The sequence below is a fragment of the Hypomesus nipponensis genome, chromosome 10, assembly GCF_054491055.1.
Source record: "Hypomesus nipponensis isolate SF chromosome 10, ASM5449105v1, whole genome shotgun sequence".
Classification (NCBI taxonomy): Eukaryota; Metazoa; Chordata; class Actinopteri; order Osmeriformes; family Osmeridae; genus Hypomesus; species Hypomesus nipponensis.
In genome coordinates, this window is record NC_140370.1 from 15,605,321 (window position 1) to 15,627,887 (window position 22,567).

At 49.2% G+C, this 22,567-nt stretch overlaps 1 protein-coding gene across 4 annotated transcripts; it reads right to left on the minus strand.

The window, feature by feature from the left end:
- Positions 1-321: 321 nt before the first annotated feature.
- Positions 322-21,031, minus strand: LOC146271968 (enhancer of polycomb homolog 1-like). Of its 4 annotated transcripts, XM_084707282.1 has the most exons (16): positions 20,750-21,031; positions 19,759-19,855; positions 12,739-12,898; positions 9,541-9,686; positions 8,643-8,849; positions 8,247-8,395; positions 7,375-7,531; positions 6,379-6,543; positions 5,853-5,942; positions 5,592-5,740; positions 4,895-5,277; positions 3,729-3,850; positions 2,968-3,109; positions 2,207-2,525; positions 1,144-1,907; positions 322-632 (listed from the first exon to the last, which is right to left on the minus strand). In XM_084707282.1, exons 3-15 carry the CDS (start codon positions 12,836-12,838, stop codon positions 1,835-1,837), a joined length of 2,202 nt encoding a protein of 733 aa, XP_084563408.1. In that variant the 5' UTR covers positions 12,839-12,898; positions 19,759-19,855; positions 20,750-21,031; the 3' UTR covers positions 322-632; positions 1,144-1,834. The 4 variants fall into 4 exon arrangements, with proteins under 4 accessions (XP_084563408.1, XP_084563406.1, XP_084563409.1 ...); XM_084707280.1 differs by lacking the exons at positions 19,759-19,855; positions 20,750-21,031 and adding an exon at positions 18,197-18,685; XM_084707283.1 differs by lacking the exons at positions 19,759-19,855; positions 20,750-21,031 and adding an exon at positions 16,319-16,544.
- Between the last annotated feature and the right edge of the window lie 1,536 nt (positions 21,032-22,567).

A 22,567-nucleotide genomic window follows, 5' to 3' on the forward strand; every position in this document is an offset into this window, starting at 1 on the left:
AACAAGTCACAGTGAAAAAAACTGCCTTTCTTAAGAACTCAAACTTGGTCGATTTAGTCAGTGCACACAACCTGCCATTCATGAACCTTTATAATGGATGTGTACGTGTTGAGCAAGGTTATGCTGCCATAGCAACGCCTTTCCAACACGTTTCTTCTTTGTGCATCAGGCTTTGTGTTCTGAGAAGGTCAGAAAAGTGTTCTGAACCCTTCCTTGTTCCTACTAAATAAAACCCTCCACTTCCTGGTTGAGGTTTCATGGTTAAATCCACATCTTAGCTAACATGACACACACACACAAAATAACACAAGAGACATGCTGTTCCAAACACAATAATGCCCTGGAGGTTTGTTTTATTTCTTGTATTGATTTGATGTGTCTCTTTTTATATATTTTTTTTATCCATCTTTCAATGTGGGGTTTACAAAAGCAAACCTCATGAACCAATCAGGCCACAGGAACAGGCGTTCAGGATGTGGTACAGACAACATCAATCTATACGTAGTCTTGTTCAGTACCAAACTCTTCACAGAAGAGAGCTCATGTTTTATTTATTCTCTTTATTTTTTCCCCCTCGCTCCAGAGAAAGGCACCAAGAAACTTTATTTTCTGTTTCAAGGTCTTGCAGCCTTCTGGAAAAATCGAAAAAAATAAATAAAATAACGATTTATTGTTTTTGTTAAATACATGTTCTTTTTCATTAAGTATAAATTGGAATGATAAAAATGTAGAATGTTTACTGCATTATTCTCCCTTACAGTTTGTTTTTTTTGTGTTTGTTTGGTTCAACAAGTAACAATAGAATGAAGTCTTTCTATAAGGAACATACAATCATTATCCAAAGGAAGGGGATACAAAAATAACTCGATTTCTTTCACAAAATGTGTGGGGGTGCAGGGGAATCATCGAAAGAATTATAAGAAAAAAGAAAAGAAAAAGTGCTTAGATCGTTCAGAAGCTGCATAACTTCTGAAGAGAGACATCCTGTGTGGTTACTGGTCTCCAGAACTATTTGAATGGAAGATCGTCGCAATAATGATTACTCACTGACAAACCGTTAAGAACTTCACCAAACCTCCCCTCTCCACCCCCCCCCCCCCCCTGTGTACACACTCCAACACTGACAGACTCCACATAACCCACCTATTGAGAGCCCGCCAGTGTTCACCACGTACAAAACGACAGGTTCAGATCCATCACATCTACACGCTGACTACAGCACGGGAGCCAATGAGGGTCCAACGTACAAAAAAAACAAACAAGGTAAAAGAAACAAAATTGTTTCAGTTTTTTTTTTTGTAAACACGGCACAATAAATAGATCAAACGGGAGGGTCCACCCCGGTGGTAACACCCATGATGTGCTTGACTCACACCACTGCCAGTATGTCGCTTTTTTTTTTTTTTTCTTCTTCTTCTTTTTAATTTCATCCCAAGTGCAAAAACATCACAAATGAACAAATTCTGTATTCAAGTCATGTCATGTACACAAGGGGTTTGGGGGCATTACAAATATGCAGTACTGTACATATAATTGCAATATTCATAATTTACAGACATTGATATCTCTTATAAACAAAAACAAATTAGGGAAGAGGAGGAGGGGGGAGGTGGGCAGAATTTTGTGTGTGTGTGTGTATACAAGACGAGCATTGCAATTAAGTTCCCCCCCCCCCCCCTCCACCCACCCCGGTTGCCACGGAAACAGCGTGCCTCGCCCATTTCCCGCCGCCTCTTGCATCCAACGCGTCTCTCTCTCTGACAATGCATAGCACCTGACCTGGCCCCGCCCCCTCCCCCCCAGGGTCCCAGCTGTCTCGGGGTGGGGGGCGGGGCTACGTCACCTCCATGGCCACTGTGTTGTCTGTTAGGCTGTTGAGGGGTGGCTTGTCTTGGTCCAGACTCTCCCTGTAGACAGAGAGACATCACATTTAGACATTTACATGTAGTCATTTAGCAGACACTCTTATCCAGAGTGACTTACAGTAAGTAAAGTACAGTGGGAATTCCCCCGAGGCAAGTAGGGTGAAGTGCCTTGCCCAAGGACACAACGTCATTTGGCACGGCTGGGAATCGAACCAGCAACCTTCTGATGAATTGCCCGATTCCTTAACCGCTCAGCCATCTGACCCCCTGCATAAGAGATGACCACCTTCTAACCACGACTAACCACCCTGAACACAAAACACGCCCCCTCCCCCCCTCACCTGGGCCCCATCTCCAGGCCGCCCGTGGCCGCGGTGACCTTGGGCATCTGACAGTTGGCGCTGGCGGCCAGCTTTAAGGCGGATGTGGACACGGCGCTGAGCGCCCGGGGGATGTGGTGCCGCTTGCTGAGGGCGGCGGCGGCGGCGTTGGCGGCGCTGGCGCTCAGACGGAGGTTGCTGCCGTTCCCCGTCAGAACCTGAGTGGTGGTGGAGGAGAGGGGGTGGGGGGTGCCGTTGTTGTTGCTATGGGCGACCGCAGAAGAGGGGTGGAGGAATGTGGGGGAGGGCGTGCTGGAGAGGTGCAGGCCCTTGTAGACACCTGGAGGAGGAGGAGGGGGGGGGGGGTAGAAGCGTTCCACGTTGTAAAACTCATCTGATTGGTTGTTGGTGAGTGACAAAGTTGAGGGGATGGAAGTTGTTTGTGGTTGTTTACCAGCTGGACCACTAAGTCCTACACATCAATAAGCTGTCATTATCTTTACACACACATGGATCAGATGACTGAAGTCATGCATCACTGCCCTTCCAGAAGCTTCCCCACTGCTTATGTTTCAACGCCAGAGAAGGCTCGAGCAAATTGATGATAGCCAAGCTCAGTGTGTGCGTGTGTGCGTGCGCGTGAGACAGATGCGGAGAGAATGGTGAAACTCTAGTAAAAAGTTACGCTCCATTTCCCACCGTCGCCAAGACTCCACCAGATTTGCTTTTCGATACAAGAGCCTCCTGAGGTAGTTCAGAAGTCGGCAGCGCTGCTGTCCTACCTGAGGGCGAGAGGACTCCGTTGACTCCAGTTCCCAGAAGCCCCTCCTCCTTGGTCTTGAGGGTCAGCAGCTGGTCTGTGGAGACCAGGGCCGAGGCTGCGAACTGGGCGCTGGCCGAGTCTAACGTCTTAGACACCAGACCCTGGGGAAGGGAAAGAGAGAGAGAGAGAGAGAGAGAGAGAGAGAGAGAGAGAGAGAGAGAGAGAGAGAGAGAGAGAGAGAGTACAGCTGTTAACAGCAAGCTCGGCAAGTTAGAGAGAGAGGGGTAGAGAGTCAGGGCCAGAGATAGAGGCAGACAGAGTTAGAGAGAGAGAGGTAGAGAGTCAGGGCCAGATAGAGGCAGACAGAGTTAGAGAGAGAGGTAGAGAGAGCGGTAGAGTCAGGGCCAGAGATAGAGGCAGACAGAGTTAGAGAGAGAGAGGTAGAGAGTCAGGGCCAGATAGAGGCAGACAGAGTTAGAGAGAGAGGTAGAGAGAGCGGTAGAGTCAGGGCCAGAGATAGAGGCAGACAGAGTTAGAGAGAGAGAGGTAGAGAGTTAGGGCCAGATAGAGGCAGACAGAGTTAGAGAGAGAGGTAGAGAGAGCGGTAGAGTCAGGGCCAGAGATAGAGGCAGACAGAGTTAGAGAGAGAGAGGTAGAGAGTTAGGGCCAGATAAGAGGCAGACAGAGTTAGAGAGGTAAAGAGTCAGGGCCAGATAGAGGCAGACAGAGTTAGAGAGAGAGAGGTAGAGAGTCAGGGCCAGAGAGAGGCAGGTGTCTGACCTGTGTGCTGTTGGTGGTGGAGGTCCTGTTAGCCTGCTGCTGTTGCTGCATCTGTTCTTTCTGCTGCTGCTGCATCTGAGCTAGCTGCTCCTGGTGCTGCTGGTACTGCTGGGCTGTGAACACTGGCAACACACACACACACACAGATAAACACGCTGGCCACACACACTGTGACATCTCAAACCCAGCTCCCCATGTAGGTCTGGGCGGTGAGGGGAGCCCAGTCAGGGGGGTGGTTAGTTCACCACCAGGGGGCATGCTCTTCTTACGTACCCACAGGCACCCCAACAGGACAGCTAGACCTTGTTCCTCGACTGGCTTGGTTTCAAACGCGAGATGGATCTGCAGATGGATGAACAGCACTCTCTCCTACCTGGACCAGCGTTGGAATGCGCGAGTGCTCGGCTACCGAACTGCTGCAAGGTTCTAAGACTGGCCCAGTCTGTGCCGCACTACTACAGAAGCAGTTTCTGACATTTACATGTGTGTGTGTGTCTGGTTTGTTTGATATTCAGAGCAGAGAGCCCCCTCCCCCACACACCGACTAAACCCATGCATCTTATGAATGTATTTATCAAATGGCCGTTCTTAATTGACTGGCTGTCAAAGGGGAAATGTTATGCCTTGTGAATGCAAAATAACCCCTGTTTGGTCATCAGAATTCAGAAGAGAAGAGGAAAAAAAATAAGTAAGGGACCACGCTTTATAACCACTTCTCTCTTCGGAAATTCTGAGAGAAAAATAAATGTGTTTGAGGCCAGCACACACACGCACGTCACACACACGTCACACACACACCACACACACACACACTCAGGTCTGGGAGATGTGAGGGGGAATCGATACGAGACGTAAACGACCTGAATCATTTCATGCATGGAGACTTCGCAATTACATTTCTCAAACAATTTTCACGACAGTCAGAAGAGAGCCATTTCCCAGCAAATCGCTACTTCTAACCAAACAGGTCGAGTCACATGTGAATGAGTGAGTGCATGTGTTAAGGCCAGAGAGGAGAGAAAGAGAGATAATGATTGAAAGAGACAGAATGACAGAGAAGGAGAAAGAGAGACAGACAGACAGACAGAGAAAAGACAGTGAGAGAGAGGGAATAACAGAGAGGAGAAAAAGAGGAGACACAGATTGAGAGAAGGAGAACCACTCACCGGAGACAGGGGTGGGAACAGGAGCTCCTCTCCCCTGAGAAGCAGCCCCTCCCGCCTGGGCCCCAAAGGTAGAGGATGTTGATCGAATCAAACCGCGGCTCAGCCTCCTAAAGAGCGGGTCTGCATTGTCTAGGTGGTGCAGTGGTAGTGTCCGTGGCCTAAAGTGCCTCCAGCGACACGCTTTTATATTCAAGAGTAACTGACTGAGGTCCGAGGTGGGGGAGGGGGAGGAGGAAGAGTTTGACGAAGGTCGGTCCGAGGTATTTGTTTCTGAGGTACTGGAGAACTTGTGGACTGGAGAGAGGGGAGGCCGGTCGAGGATTTCCGGATCCAGACCGTGAAATATGCTGTCGTAGTCCGTGTGTGCCCTGTCGAGCAGAACCCTGGAAGGGAGGGGGAGGGAGGGAGGAGGGAGGGGGGAGGAGAGGTTAGAGCTGCTGCTGACAGACAGACAGGCTGGGGGGGGGGGGCTCTCTGTAAACTCAGCTCTAGTTGGCGTGACGGCAGTCACTCATCTAGAGAGGCATGTGTCTGACACCCGTCTGATGATATCCCGCTTCCCCCTACCCTACCTCACTCTTCTCAGTGAATTACGCCCCCCCCCGTAGCCTACCTCCCCCCTCCAGTCACCCCTAGCCCCTCTCGTCACCTTCGCTCTCCAGGGGTCTACCTCCCTCCTCCTCCCCCCTCAGCTTACCTGCCCCCTCTACCCTGGCGTCGCCGGGCCATGCCCAGGCACCGTCGAGGCACGGTGAGCGTGGTGAGGCAGTAGCGGTACCGCTTGTCCCCCGGGCCCCCCTCCGCCGGGCCGCACCACGGCCAGCTGCCGCCCCGCTCCGACCGGGCCTGCCGGGACACACAGGACCAGACCGCTCACGCACACACGCTACACACACACACACACACACACAGTCTGAGCTACTCTCCTATTGGTTACTTGGCAGCATTGGCCACTCACAGTGTAGTATTGGCAGCCTGCTTTCCTGCGGAAGGCGTAGGCACCGTCTGGGTCGTTCTCCTCCTCGGCCTCGGACGAGCCAGAGTGCATCTGCAGGTCAGAGGTCAGAGGGAGGTCAGGTGATTTACAGCAGGGAAACTGTTGTAACTTGTTTAACTAGCATGCTCTTATGGTTCTTCCCTTTGGAACTTATTTGGTTTTCACAATGTATGCTTCGTGTTTTGGCTGCTCGCTATGCACTCCCCCCCCTACCCCCCTCCCCAGTTCCACAAGCACTTGAGTTTAGCTTGACATCTTGGATGGCTGTGAGCGATATGGCAGTAGGCCTATATCCAGTCACCCGATAGAGGGTCACAGAGAGAGGGAGAGAGACTAATAGAGGAGAGACGACGACAGGGGAAAAGAGAGAAGGAGAGACGCGGTCACAGAGAGGGGTAGTGATAGAGAGACATACAGTGACAGAGGGCGGGACAGGAAGAGACCGTGACAGAGACAGAGAAACCAGCAGAGCGGGGTGAAGGCGTACCTGGGAGTAGGGCTCGTCGTCAGAGCTGGGGAAGTCGTACTGGTTCAGGTCTTTAGGGTTGAACACCGAGGGCCCTGCGTGGTGTGCGGCCCCAGACGACAGCGGCAACACTTTGGGCTTCTTCTCGTATTTCCTCTTCTGACGGACGACCTCTGTCTTCTCAGGCTGGGGGGGGGGGGGGGGGGAGGGCAGAGGGGGTGTTTTAGTACCAGCACCAATCACTGGACCCAACCACAAACAGAAATCCAATCAAGCTGCTTTTCCAATCTGAACGCATATCCCCCAGAGCGTATGAGCTGACAGCGTTTCTAACACTTTTAGAGCAGCAGTGAGACGGGAGGAACACATCTTTAGGGCCTCACGTCTTCCAGACATTCACATTAGTCTAAACTAGCGTACTAGTGTACTAGCGGACACTTACAGCAGAAGAGACGTGCATGTGGTGCATTAGAATAAGTGCAGCAGGTAAGTGCAGCACAGCACTACACAGGTTAGAAGCTAGAAACTACCAGTACGTCCAGTGTTTTATATTCAGTCGGACATGGGTGAGACGTCATAGGAAAGAGGGGTGGTGAAGGTTAAGTTCTGATTCAACACATAAGCATCCATACAGATCTGCATCCATCAATCTGCTAATCCATACAAATCTACATCTATCAATCTGCTAATCCATACAGATCTACATCTATCAATCTGCTAATCCATACAGATCTACATCTATCAATCTGCTAATCCATACAGATCTACATCTATCAATCTGCTAATCCATACAGATCTACATCTATCAATCTGCTAATCCATACAGATCTACATCTATCAATCTGCTAATCCATACAAATCTACATCTATCAATCTGCTAATCCATACAGATCTACATCTATCAATCTGCTAATCCATCCAGATCTACATCCATCCACTCATCCATCCATCCATCCATCCATCCTTTCTTCAACCCTCAGTACACCCTGTGAAGACTCCTCCCTGGCACCAGCGTACCTTGGACTTGTAGTCTTTGAGGTCCATGTGGTCCTGGTGTCGGTACTGGTTGCTGTTGGTCAGGGGCACCAGGGGGACGGAGTAGGCCGGCTTGGCCAGCGCTCGCTGGGCCAGCACCTCCGCCATGATCTCACCGCCAAAGTCTGCCATGCCGTTCCTGGAGAAGGGGACAGAGTGGGTCAGCACCAGCAGCCAAGCGCCCGGGAGCGCGCCGTCGAGCGCCGGGGCGATCATCCAAAGCACCACTTGAAAGTTACGATCGAGCATTTTCATTTGGCGAGAAGGCCGGCTGGATTTAGGTCCTGTACTTAGCGGACGTTAAGTGTTTTTATGACTGTGCATGGAGCCTCTCCCTATCACATCAATACCCAGGCCCACCGCACCGGACGCAGCCTGGCGTGATGACATCATCTGCTAACCACCTGACCACATCAGGATGTCCAGGGTTTGCAATGGGTTTCTAAGGAGACGATCCACTCCCGTCTGGCTAACAAAGTCAGTCTGCTAAATGTTCCGCTGCTGCTGTCTCACAGAGTGACCAGCCAGACGACACAGCTGGTCTAACCAGCCTGACGGCACAGCTGGTCTAACCAGCCTGACGGCACAGCTGGTCTAACCAGCCTGACGGCACAGCTGGTCTAACCCGCCTGACGGCACAGCTGGTCTAACCCGCCTGACGGCACAGCTGGTCTAACCAGCCTGACGGCACAGCTGGTCTAACCAGCCTGACGACACAGCTGGTCTAACCAGCCTGATGACACAGCTGGTCAAACCAGCCTGACCACACAGCTGGTGTAACTGGTCTAACCAGCCCAACCACACATCTGGTCTAACCAGCCAGACGAGGCAGCTGGTCTACCACACGTCCTCACCTCTTCTCCACCACCTCCAGCGTGAGGTGCAGCAGCTCTCTCTTGCTCTTCTCCCTCCTCTTGATCATCTCCAGGATGGTGACGGCTCGACTCAGGTCCCTCCGCAGCTTCAGCATTTTCTCGTACGACGCCTCGTCGTTCTTGCGGTTCTGTCGAAGGTAAAACGACACGCGGTTACTCATCAGAACCAGACCAGGAAATTACATGGTCTAAAACCTCTAACCTCACAGAAAGAAAATCACATTTGACAAGATTTTTTTTTTTTTGTAGCCACAAAATAAATTAGAATCCAATCACATTCTCAGAGTGTTCCGACAGAACCAGAGTTGCCACTGCTCCTGGGGATTGCTGTCCGTCTAATTGTGTAGCTGATTGGCTAATTGGCTGACCACTCACCTTCCTGGTCTGCATCTTCTCTGTGCGGCGGCGGAAGGCCACGTAGGGGTCGCTGGTGCTGGATCCGTCCCTCCTCTCCTGCTTCACGCTGGGGTGCAGTGTGCCGCTCTGACAGGACTTCCTTTTGCGGCTCCAGTAGTCAAACACTTCCTGGATGAGCTCATCATCCTCCTTCAGCAGGAGCTTAGCCTCCTGCAGGCTCACCAGCTGGGGGGAGGAGGGGAGGAGAGGAGGAGGAGGAGGGGAGGAGAGGAGGAGGAGGGGAGGAGGAGAGGAGAGGAGGAGGGGAGGAGGAGGAGAGGGGAGGAGGAGGAGGAGGGGAGGAGGAGGAGAGGAGGAGGAGGGGAGGAGGGGAGGAGGGGAGGAGGAGGGGAGGAGGGCAGGAGGAGAGGAGGGCAGGAGGGGAGGAGGGCAGGAGGGGAGGAGGAGGAGGGGAGGAGGAGGAGGGGAGGAGGGCAGGAGGGGAGGAGGAGGAGGGGAGGAGAGGAAGGCAGGAGGAGGGGAGGAGAGGAGGGCAGGAGGAGGGGAGGAGAGGAGGGCAGGAGGAGGGGAGGAGAGGAAGGCAGGAGGAGGGCAAGGACCGGAGGAAGAGAGGAGGAGGAGAGGAAGGCAGGAGGAGGGAGAAGGAGGGCAGGAGGAGGAGAGGAAGGCAGGAGGAGGAGAGGAAGGCAGGAGGAGGAGAGGAAGGCAGGAGGAGGAGGAGGGGAGGAGGTAAAGGAGAACAGATGGGCGGGAGGAGGAGTGTGGGAAGTGAGGGAGGGGAGGTTGTATTTACAAATTGTTGTTTTCCGTTGTTGAGTGACTGTGTAAGTATGGTGGGTGTGTACAGGACAGGTGTGTGTATTTAGCTGTGTGAGTGTGTGTGTGTTTGGTGTGTGTGTGTGGGGGACAGGCTCACCTGCTGGCCGCTGCCCTTCTCCAGACGGTCGATCATCTCCTCAAACTGCAGGAAGGTGATCTCCATCTTCTTCTTCAGCTTGGTCACAAACGCCTCGTCCTCCGTATCCAGGTCGTAGTCTGGCTGCTCTGTGTCCAGGCTGAAAGCTGCAGGGAGCGAGGGAGGGAGAGAGAGAGACAGGGAAGAGGGAGGGAGGGAGGGAAGAGGGGGAGGGAGGAAGGGAAAGAGAGAGGGAAGAGTGGGAGGGAGGGAGCGAGGGAGGGGGAGGGAGGGAACGAGAGAGGGAAGAGGGAGGGAGGGAAGAGACGGAAGAGGGGGAGGGAGGAAGGGAAAGAGAGAGGGAAGAGGGGAGCGAGGGAGGGAGAGAGACAGGGAAGAGGGAGGGAAGGAGGGAAGAGACAGGGAAGAGGGGGAGGGAGGAAGGGAAAGAGAGAGGGAAGAGGGGGAGGGAGGGAACGAGAGAGGGAAGAGGGGGAGGGAGGGAACGAGAGAGGGAAGAGGGGGAGGGAGGGAGGGAGGGAAAGAGACAGGGAAGAGGGGGAGGGAGGGAGGGAAAGAGAGAGGGAAGAGGGGGAGGGAGGGAGCGAGGGAGGGAACGAGAGAGGGAAGAGGGGGAGGGAGGGAGGGAGGGAAAGAGACAGGTAAGGGGGAGGGAGGGAGGGAAAGAGAGAGGGAAGAGGGGGAGCGAGGGAAAGAGGGGGAGCGAGGGAGGGAGGGAAAGAGACAGGGAAGAGGGGGAGGGAGGGAGGGAAAGAGACAGGGAAGAGGGGGAGGGAGGGAAAGAGAGAGAAGAGGGGGAGGGAGGGAAAGAGAGAGAGAGAAGAGGGGGAGGGAGGGGAGCGAGGGAGAGAAAGAGACAGGAAGAGGGGGAGGGAGGGAAAGAGAGAGAGAAGAGGGGGAGGGAGGGATGGATGACGAGGGGAGAGAAGAAGGGAGTCAACATTTTAAAAAGGCAGAATCAGAAGTCTATCATCAGATACTTTAGTGTCCAATTTTCCCTGATGGAGCCATTGGTCAGTTTACAGCTCCATTTTAGATACACAAGCCAATCACATCTCTCCTTTGGGGGTTCATGTATCATTTGAACTCGCCAGTAAGACACTGCTGTAGAGACTGCACTTTTAATGAAAAACCCTTGTCATGAATTCTAATAGTTGTGACGTTAGAAATGATGAAAACAATCCAAAAAGGTAGGCTACATGACCCTGCGTTCTGCTGCGAGTCTCGTTTAGTTTCATTTGGCACTACAAGAAGCTTAGTGTCCTGGCTTAGCAGTGCCTCGTAACCTCAGGTCCTGCAGTCTTTCCTACGCCGGCCTGCTCACATATTGACTCCAAGTTAATATGCAATATTTCTAAATGTGTCTTTCGTTTTTATCGAGGATAGCCTACCCAATGTGTTTAATTTTGTGCAATGTATTTTTTAAACTTTTTATTTCACAAATAGGCTAAGCGCTATTCCGCCAAGTTTAAGTCCAAACGTCTGACGCAGCGGTTTTTCAAGTTCATTGTCTTTTCATCATGTTAATAAATTGATCTTTCAATAGTTCTCTTTATTTAATCCTTATTTAATCTACCAGCTTAACAGTCACAATTATTGCCAGAATGTGTTGTGATTCATGTGTTAACTTTATGCTTTCCGTCATGTCATTACATAATGGAACCGCATTAATAAATATAGATTATCCGGATATTCTAAATTCTTTTCGGACACTATTCGATAGTGAAATCATTTCAAATCCCTATTTAGGAGACGCTTTGTTCTAAAGAAACACCCAGGAGGGATTTGAACCTGCAGCCTCAATCTTGAACGCTCTACCAAATCAAATCAAATGTATTTTACATGCAAGCATGTCACAGAGGGCTTCACATATGCCCATAGAACTGCCCCTCAACCAACCTAAACCTCAAGGAGCTACACTCATCCCCCAATGAAACAAACACATCCGCCATGTTTACCAACAAACACACACCACAAGTTAAGAGTATGGGGGTGCACGTCACAATCAGCAAAGAAGGCTCCAACTCAGATCTGCCAACCAAGATGGCCGCCGCCAAGATGGCCGCCGCCAAGATGGCCGCCGCCAAGATGGCCGCCACCTGGAGCCTTGTCTCCCCAGTTCTGCATCTGCAGGTCTGGATGAGGCGCCGCGGTTTCTTCAACCTGCACCACGGCAGGCCCACGCCTCACTGGCCTCACCGCAATTAAGAGACTCAATTAAAGTGCCATTTTCCAAATTGAGATTGGGCCTGAGATTGTAGCTAGCCCCTGGGCAGATGGCGTGGCAGGGAGGGTGAGGGGAATTCAAAACTAACTGCGCTTCCTCGTCAAGAAGGGCTCGGTGCATTAGCGTCGGGGCTGACAGGGGCTCTGGACTCTGTGAGAGTGACAGTCACACTGTGCCTCCAGCAGGAAGAGTTACCCCTGCTCCTGTCACCAGAAGAGAGCACTGCTGGAGAAATGACACACGATCCATTAACAAACCGTTTAAAGGCTGAACGTGGTCTCTTAACAATGACGAAGAAGAAGAGTAAAGGACAGATGGAAAATCCTATCTCACAACACATCTCCAGCACCAGGAGAGAAAACAGCACACCTAACATCACTGCAGCAAGACGACCTGTCAAGCGGGTGGACACTGGATGGATACGTGGCTAATTAGGCAACATTTCAGGACAGGACCAGATCTGGCCAGGAGCTGGCGCCCACATCCTAGGTGACTTTGAGGAATTAACTTTGGGATACTGATTTCCATGTCAGATAAGCTCAGCTCCACTCAGGCCCTTATCCAAGCCCAGCTGGACAGCCAGCAGCCAGACTGTTTACCTGGGCAGGGACTCATCCAAATCCCTGAGCCTCAAAAGAGAACTACACAAACAAACCATTTCCAACAGCCCACACCTACAACACTGTTTTATATACAGTCATGAGACAGCTATAATACAGCAACTCCGGTTGTGGCCTGGCAGTTAGACTAACCCCGGGAGAGAGACACTAGAGAGAGACACTACTGTCCCAGACACAGCAGCCTGGTTCAGGTCAGAATCAAGACCCCCCACCCCTTAACCGGTATCCTTCCGGACGGGGCATCTTCAGTCGAGCACACCGGCATGCAGCCTAGACGTAGAGGGCCTAGAAGCTGACAGACAGAGGCAGGTGGGGGCGATGGAGGGAGGGAGGGAGGGCAGGTGTACTCACGCTGTATGTGAATGAGCTGCTTTGGCATCTTGAAGTCCCCGGGGTAGAGGGACTCGTAGTAGGCGATGTTGCTCTCCGCCTCGGGGACGGGGATCACCATGCTGTCCCTCTTCTCCCCATACACCTGCTGAGCAGAGATGGCCCTCTGGAGATGGTGCTCCTGCAGGAGAGCAGGGAGGGGGGGGGAGCCAGACGGAGGGGGAGACACAGAGGAGAGGGGGGAGAAAGAGAGGGGGGGGAGAGAGTCAGAGGGTGAGTACAAGGGTATGACAACCTCGCCATGTGATCCAAGTGCGCAGCAAGACGACCATGTGTGCGTGTGTTCTGAGAGACTGACAAGAGAGACAAGGTGACACGACTTCAGCTCCTCCAGCAGTGATGCTTCACGCACCAGGGTGACTGGGTTCAGCCATTCCTCGGCCCACTCGTTCCAGAGAGAAAAATAACTAACAGACGGCGGCAGATCCATCACTCGCTGACACCTCAGCAGGGCTTGTGAGGACCAGCTCCTGTTCAGGGACCGCCTGTCAAGTGACGCTACTCCCCGACACACCACACGGGCGGAGATCGCGACTCCAGATAAACGCCGGCTTACGCAGGGGTTGCATTCCGCTAGCGGCTCAAACAACAATCAAGCTCCATCTGTGGAGATCATCCAGGTAGCGGGCCGGGGGCGTGGCACCTGGTAGTTAGGCTCGTCTTTTCAGCTGAACAACAACTGCTAGGTTGTTTAGGATAGCGAACAAACGTCCGCTCCGGAACAGACACAAGGAGCTGGACCACGGAAAAGGGCTTGTGAGTCCTTGGAGGCTGATAGGGCAAGGAATACTGTGTGTATATTATATTAGGGCAAGGAATACTGTGTGTATATTAGATTAATGTGTGTGTGTGTTTTTTCCACCACCAGTGTGACGCGAGCCAAGCAGATCCGTGGGGGAATGTGCCGGAAGGCTGGCTGGCCGTGAGAGTGGCTCTCTGAAGGCCCTCAGCTAGCGGTAGAAAAGGTCCCGGGCTCAGACTCGAGCACACTGCCACTGGCAGCCTGGCAGCAACCCAGCAAGGGCCAGACTTCTGTGTGTGTGTGTGTGTGTGTGTGGTGTCAGAGAGGTAAGTGTGTGTGTACAGTCTCTCTGTGGTCGGAGACCTGCAGGTGTTTGCTCAGCGGTCAGCCTGACATCAGACACCTGGCTGCAGCCCGAGAGCGATCCCGACCACGGGGAAAACCCTCCGGGCACACGCAGAGTGTCTCCCAGACACACAAACACGCCCCACCACTCCTGCCCTCAGAGAAGGAGGATGTGGGCGACATGAAAAAGGAAGAAGGAACCAGTGGAGTTCTACAAGCCTTGTTAAAGCCTGATTGTGCATGTCTGTGTTTGTGCTACATGAAACTTGTCTTGTCTTCTGCACAGAGGAGGGAAGGAGAGGAGGGAAGGAGAGGAGGGAAGGAGAGGAGGGAAGGAGAGGAGGGAAGGAGAGGAGAGACAGAGAGGAGGGAAAGAGGAGAGATAAAGAGAGAGGAGGGAAGGAGAGGAGGGAAGGAGAGGAGAGACAGAGAGGAGGGAAAGAGGAGAGATAAAGAGAGAGGAGGGAAGGAGAGGAGGGAAGGAGAGGAGAGACAGAGAGGAGGGAAAGAGGAGAGATAAAGAGAGAGGAGGGAAGGAGAGGAGGGAAGGAGAGGAGGGAAGGAGAGGAGGGAAAGAGGAGAGATAAAGAGAGAGGAGGGAAGGAGAGGAGGGAAGGAGAGGAGGAAAGGAGAGGAGGGAAGGAGAGGAGGGAAAGAGAGGAGATAAAGAGAGAGGAGGGAAGGAGAGGAGGGAAGGAGAGGAGGGAAGGAGAGGAGGGAAGGAGAGGAGAGACAGAGAGGAGAAAGAGAGAGGAGGGAAGGAGAGGAGGGAAGGAGAGGAGGGAAGGAGAGGAGGGAAAGAGGAGGGATAAATAGAGAGGAGGGAAGGAGAGGAGAGACAGAGAGGAGGGAAAGAGGAGGGATAAAGAGAGAGGAGGGAAGGAGAGGAGGGAAGGAGAGGAGGGAGTCAGGCCAAGACTGTTATTCCCCTGTTTCCCACGCTTCACAGCAGGATACCTCCCGCACTCTAAACCGGCTGGGTGTTCACGTTCTAGACTCCCTCTTTCAGGCGATAGCATGAGACGAAACCAAACTTTAACTGAAAAGCTACAACAATAACTGCGCAGACCTCAAAGTGTCACCGTTCTCCGTAACTGAACTGTTGCCGTGTTCCTAGAATTGAACTCAAACTTCTGCTCGTTCCGCTCCAAGGCCATCCTTCCGTCAGTACATCGTTTCCCAGCACTGCTCCAAGGCACATTCCAGTTTACAAAAGCCGGTTCTATTCAAAAAGTCTACAACAGTCTCTGGCCCTCTGTCCTGTACACGATGTCTTGCGTAACCTTGAGATGGTTTTGTCGGCTGTGGGTGAATCATGCCTCCGGAGCGCAGGAACACGCTGACGCGCAGCGCTCGGTCTACGCTGAGAGAAACTAAATCATCAGTCAGTCACAGCCCGCGGGGGGGGGGGGGGGGGGAGAGAGAGAGAGAGAGAACGTGCGCTGCTGCCAAACTCAAACACTCCATTTGTTTACATCCCTGGCAATGGTAATGCTCCCATTAGATTGCGGCGCAATACAAACAAGAACCCTGAAGCCAGTAACATTATCAAAAAATAACTTTACATAACACTTTCACAAACGCATACATCTACTCTCTGTTTGTAGACTGAGTCTACAAATACACCCCCCCTCCCCCCCCCCCTCCTCTCAGACTCTCTCTGCATTCTTCAGACAGAGACCATCCTGAAAAAGCCTTCTGAATAACCACATATATCAATGCCAGCTCTCACACGGGCCTCCAGCCTGTCAGCCAACATCACAGACACAGTAAATGCCACTTAGTGTGATGGACAGCCCCAGGAGAAGGTGGGGGAGTGTGTGTGTGTGTGTGTGTGTGTGTGTGTGTGTGTGTGTGGGGGGGTGACGAGGCCGAGAGGGTCTGAGGAGAGGGTTTGCGGTCAGTGCAGTCTGTAGAACTCGCACAGAGAGGACCATGCCACTGCACTGACTATCCCATTACGACTCCATTGATTACGGCTGTTCAGAAAGAAAGGCTTCGTTTTGCATTCAATAGCTTCAGGTTTTGCAGCACAGCATCGAGACCCAAGTTCTACTGCTGCGGCAATAAAAAGTATTTGGTCATTCACGCAAAGCCGATCGAGTCGCTTTCTGAACAGTACGTGGGTTAGTTTGGACACACCAACGGATACAGGCTGGAGAATGTGAAAGAGGTTATGACCAATGAGTAAGTGGAACAGTACGATTTTGGTTAGTTGACACTAGAAGCTCGCTGGCGATAGTCTTAGAAGCAGCGAAAACCTTTAGACAGGTGACACACCGTGCTGTTCATTCCAATACAAGTAAGTCACAGCGAGAGACTTGTTGACAGCCAGCAGTGTGTGTGTGGCCTCAAGCTCTGAACAACATGTTCTGGCACTCGTACAAAGACAACAGGACTACCACCAAGCAGCGCGCGCACGCACACACACACACACACACACACACCACTGACCTCAACTTCACCCAGTGTAAACCCAGAGTCTAGACCAACGCAAACAGCATGTGTGGAAGGAATTATTCTCCTCTCAGTTCAACCTCCTCCTGGACAGACTACAAGGAACATGTCATCATGTCGATTCATGAACACATTCTAAAGATGGGTAAGAAAAAGTATTTCAAGCTGTAAACAAAGTGTAAACCATCAACACAGACTTGTTCAATCACTCATGACTCGTGTGACGGCTACGTAACAGACGTAGCCAAGCTCAGTCACGACAAGGTATCGTTTGCCACTTGCGGGATTCGAACGCTCGACCTCCGACTTGCCAAGCGCGACCACTACCAACAACGCCAACGAAAATCGACCTCTTCGTTGACGCGGGTGACCTGTTACATACCTGAGGAGTGTGTTTCACGGTTTACACTAGCCTACGTTAAAATACAGAACAGACCACTGCCCTGGTCGCTTCAGACAGATCTATCCTGAGCAAACTGAAACCTCCTCCACCTTCTCAGCGTGACTGACGCAGTTAAAAACACCTTTCTCATCTCATTTTCGTATGGCTGTGAGGCGCATGCATTACGCAACGCTGCACTGCACTGCACTTCGGGGTGAATGGAACTCAGACTTAGTGAAGAGAGCATCGACACCCCCCCCCCCCCTCCCTCCCTCCATGCTGCATGTCTCCCAGCTGACACAATTGTGAACCCGTCTGGGCTCTCCACGCTGGCCCCCGTTAGAAGCGCTGATGGGAGTGTTAACGTACTCCTAGACAACTATCAGAACTATCGTAACATGAGCCCTGTGCATGGGTAACAGCAGGTTAACTGTCAGTTAAACTGCCAGTTTAAATAATGTTCTGCGTGCAAGTGCTTTATTGCCACATGTCTTTAAGAGTTCAGCTGTTCACAGACAGGGGAGCGCATGTAGTGGAACGTTTAAAATCAAGCTAAAACAGTTGGTCCAACGGCCCCTTGTTGCTAACACAGATCAATGAATCACAACAGACCATATACCAACATGTTTTTAAGAAGTGAGGGTTTACAAACCCCTTGATACACAAGATATCTGTTTGAGTCCTTGAATGAGTTGGGATAGCCAATGAAACCGGCTCGATGCGTTTACAAATGACCACAAATCAGGAGAAAAGTTTCAAACCTAGAGCTACCGCTGTCAAAAAATAGCCCTGTCATGATGCAGAAGGCAGCTTTCTGCTTGTCACCGAGGAGGAGAAAGACTTAAGCGGACAAGTCATGATTTATGGTGGTCAAGCGTGAAACCGACACAATTTATGACAACTGGGCTATTTACGTACATCTTTCCATTTTTTTGATGCAACTACGAGCAAGTCAAGCATCTGATACCGCATAACTAGTCATTTCAAACAATGTTCTACTGACACGTCATTTCATATGATGGTCGTGTTATTATTACTCGTCGTTCTATGAGAGGTGTGCAAGGTGGCCAACCAGTGTTGACATTTTCCGACCCGATCAGGCATTGTGGTCAGATACAACTTCAGATCACTGGCTCCCCCTTGCACTAGTCTATTGCCATTACGCTAACAAGGCCCATCCCAAAGACAGTCAACAAAATGTCGGATTCACTGGAATCACGTGACCCCTTTGTGCACAGAAATCAATCCACAGCAAAAACAAACCGATACAACCAGGATATTGTATCATAAATAGAGAGAATGACACTTAAGGATTTTGAAACGTAGCACAATGTATTGTTGGCATTTCGTTTACACCCCTAAATCGTCGTGTTTCTGGGTAGAAAACTGGCGGCCATTTTGTGCAAACTTGCGCAGAAAAAGGAGGGACACCTCGTATAATGTAAAAATTAGGAAATTGTTTATTTGAAAATTGTCGAACTATTAAAGCATACCGATTCCTCCTCCTTCTCCATCCCCGTCGGCATCTGCGGTACTGCCCGGTTAATTGATGCATATTCGTGCAGGTCGGGTAAATCCTCACAACGGAAGACGGGTAGAGGCTTGGAAGCGTCCAGCGCCCGTGCCCGAAACGACAATTTACTCATTTTTACAGTTCAAAATGCAATATAACTCTATCCGTAGTTCTCCTAATATTCACAACGGCCTCGAGTTGAGTTTTCATGGATGATTCTGTGCGGTTGATCTGAAATCTAAGGTTCGACTGGTTGAAGCTATATATAGGGCGTCGCGAACGGAGCCGGGAAGGCCCGGATCTTGGTCGCTCTCTTTCGGACTATTTTTTCCGATGCTCCGCTCCCTATCGGTGGTTCAGTACGCCATGGCCAACATGGCGGACATTAAAAACTCTTTAACGCCCAATTCGATCGTAGCAGCCCAACCCCCGTTCGTCGAACAGCCATTCCCACAAGGTCCCGAGCGCTTGCGCGTTCGCGGTGGTGGGGGAAGGGGGCGTCCATTTCATTAATAGAAAGCCCCCCCCCACACACACACATAAATTAATACAATTAGATGAGTGGATAGTAAAACATTGCTGTGTATAAATAATAATAATAATAATAAGACAGATTTGCTACGACTATTTTCTCAAAAAGGTGTACAAAACAACGTGTAATAGGCCACGTCCCAAAATATATGAAAACATGATTGTTTTGATCAATATATTGAATTGACACGTTTTAGTAATAAACGTATAACTACGTTGATTCTAATAGAAAACAAATGTGTTATTCGCATTTGAACGTTGATGCAACAAATCTGTTTTGGCCCTGGATATCCAACTAATATATTGTAGGGTTTAAATCGACCGACTCCTTAAAAGTTAATTGCGAGTGGAGTCTACAATAAAATGTAAAGATTCCGTGCCATTCACTTTACCCACCACCCTCGCGCCCAAGACCTGACTGAATTAAAACACTATTAAATTGTATGTAGTTTACTCTGTGAATCGTTAAATGTAATTGATAAATGTAATTAATACTAAAAAATCACAGTAATGGGTCGATATTGTCTACACCTCCACTGTTAATATAATAATGCGTTATATTCGACGACACGTAGGCCTAGACGAGAAGGTGAATAATAAGATAATCGTGAAACGTAGATGTGGTATGTTAGTAAATGTAATGAGCTCTATTTGAATCATTCCAGCAATCAGGAATTTCACAAAAAGGTTTAAGTAACGTTTTGTTTCTTAATACCTTTTCATAAACAGCCTCACTTGTTCACTGCTTGGTAATATCAGTCTTCTACAAATACTGGTTTGAACTGCCCAGACTTTTCCTGGCTGCGAGTGAAATCTTTTTCAGAAGTGAAATTCATTTTCTTCTCTGTTTGACGATGACGCCCTCTACTGGTACAATAAGTCTTTCAACTTTTACCGATTTACATACAGCAGACAAAAAAAAAAAAAAGTATTTGTGATTGAATATAATGTTTCAATAATCAGGCAACTAGGCAAACACACTCAAAATCAACGTTTTTTTTTGTGCTTTACCTAGTGCAGCCATTGCAGATTACCCAGGGTCGAACAGGATAAAGTATAGAGGGTTCCACTCTTCTTCATCCATTGTAGCACAGCACTTCATAAAAACCTACATGGAAATGTCACAAAGTACATGTAGTTAGAGAAAGGTGAGATTTCCTAGTTAGTATCATTGCACTCATTCATTTTACATAGTAAATAATAAACAAAAGTGATTGATAGTATGGGCTGGATGGGCTATCCACAGGTCAAAATGGCAGAAAGGTTGCGTATGAAATGTATAAATTTGCTACGTAGTGAATTAAATGATTAACAAACTCAATACTTAGTGATTTGGTATAGCTTAGTGTTGACTACATGCAACCACGACCAACACACCACCGGTTCCTCCACTGACCGTAGTTTGGTCTGGCAGTATTGAGCTAGCAACTAAACAAAATTCTGTGCAAATAGATTAGCCACAGCTAATTTGACTACGATAATAGTCACTGGACAGCCACCTGGAAAAATATTTATGACTTTTACATTTGTCAAAACACCAGACTGGGTTCATCTTAAAACACCGACACCAGTCATGTTTTTTCAACAACCCTATAAACATTTACAGTCGCTAATATGACCGCTTGAGAAAGCAAACAACTTAAAATCCGGCAAAACAATGAAAACATAAACCTTCCGTTAGTTCGCAACCTAGTTTGCGAGCAGTACTTAAAACAGGTGGATTCATTTAACGACCGTGCCAAAATACACGTAAACGCTCGAAAGAGGATTGACTTAGTGGAGTGGTTGTGTAGTGTGTAAATTAACATTAGACTGCTATAACCAGTTACTAGCTAGCTATCAAGCTGCTATTAAACCAACATATCTACTACAGAAAATAGCTACGATAACAGCTAGCTACCCAACAACAAGCTGGCTACCTAAATACCGTCCAGTCAAATTTCACGGATTTCTTTTTGCCCATTACGACCATAATATCAATATTTGATGGAAAACAACTTACCGTATTGGATGGATGGAAGATTTGGGTAGTTGGTCTGGTATATCTAAAGTAGCTATCTAGCATGCTAGCTAACATTTATGCTGATCATCAGGAAAACCCTAAAAGGACAGATCAAGAGACTACCCCGTCCAGGCAGTTGGTATTTAGCAAACAAACGCGAAGATTTAGGCTGTCAGACGATCCTCTAAATTTAAATCCCGGTCCTCTTTTCTCCGTTCCCGTAATCCAACGACATTCAATTCGTAAAGACTCCAAGAAACTATCTGCATGTAAAGAGCTCAACCGATGGGGGGGGGGGGGGGTGGGGGTAGGGGGGGGTTGTCTAGCGAGATGGTTAACAACTTTGACATGGAAGACGGTGTGTGATTGGGCGGCGGATGTCACCAATCACCTGTAGGGAGCAAGGAGAGTAGAGTCGATGAGCTCATCCAACCAAATGCAGACATTTGAACAGTTTGTAAAGTACTGCGGTAATGTTTAAATTTTTCAACAGAAATAACACAAACAAAATCTAAGGGATATATTTTGAGACATCATATCGAGGTATTTGATAAGTGTGGGGGGGGGGGGGGGACGCAAGCACAACTCACACAATGAGTGCAAGGAAGGAACAATTTCAGTGCTACTTGGTTCTCTTGTGATCAGTTCTCGAGATATTTTTGTATTGACACAAACCCATTCACTATTCTTAGTATTCTTCTTTTGAATACCAAATCCCTTGGAGCCGAAAACCTTCACTGCTTGTTGGCCACCTGTTATTTCTTAGAACAAATTACATGTTCTTAGATAACATGTAGACTGAGTTGTAATTTTTCTGTAATGCTGCATAGTGGTTGTGGATAATAATATTAAATAAAATATAATTTGGTTGTCACAATTGCCTGCAAGTGTCTTTAACTGTCAGTTACAGACTAGAAAAGCTGCTGGTTGACCCTAAGTCACTGTCAGAATACTCTCCAGTTTTCCAACAGAAGGCCTCGCTATACTTAGCCGTATGGCACACACTTACAGGAACATCCGCTGACAGAGATATCCAACCATCCATATACAGTAGGAACATAACGTTCCACATTTGATGTTTCAACACAGGACATCCTGAAAGTATGAGGATTTGACCAACTGCCAAGTGAGGGTAAAGCGTAGCACATCTCTAAAAGATTAGGCGGAGAGCCTTCAGGTGTGAAGGCTAGCTGAGAGTGAAGGCATAAACACTGATAAGACCATCACAGTCGACAACAGTACTGGGCTTTCCAACACCCTTCCCCTGAAGTAAAAACACACGACCCATGTAACAATATTGGGGAAATTTGTTTGGGGTTTTTATTTAATAAATACAATTCAGGCATATAGTGTTCGGCAAATGTGAAAGTGTTGAAACAAAAAGGCACTTAAAAATAAGTGATTTGTAAGCTCAAGTGGGAGATTTAGAAATTAAACGAAGATCGATCGTCGATCTTTCCCTTAACACTGATTTTTATGTCTGAATGTGTTCACTGTAATCTGCACTACAAGGAGAGAAAAGGGAAAACTAGAAACAGAACAAAGAAAGCCTGCGTCTCACTCACAAGAGATCAAATTAACCCCTTTTCATGATTCACTTTGAATAAAAAAACATGGAAAACACTTCAAACTTATTTTGTTCCTGGATAAGGCAGTTATGTTTGGTATATTTGGCATTGCTAGTAATGAGGAATTAGGGACCTGAGATCTGTTTTTAAAATTAAACATTTTAAACCTGCTGAATCTTTACATTGATAACTTTGCATGCATTTATGTTCGTGACATCCGTTGTCTAGACAAAGAAACATTTCAATTGAT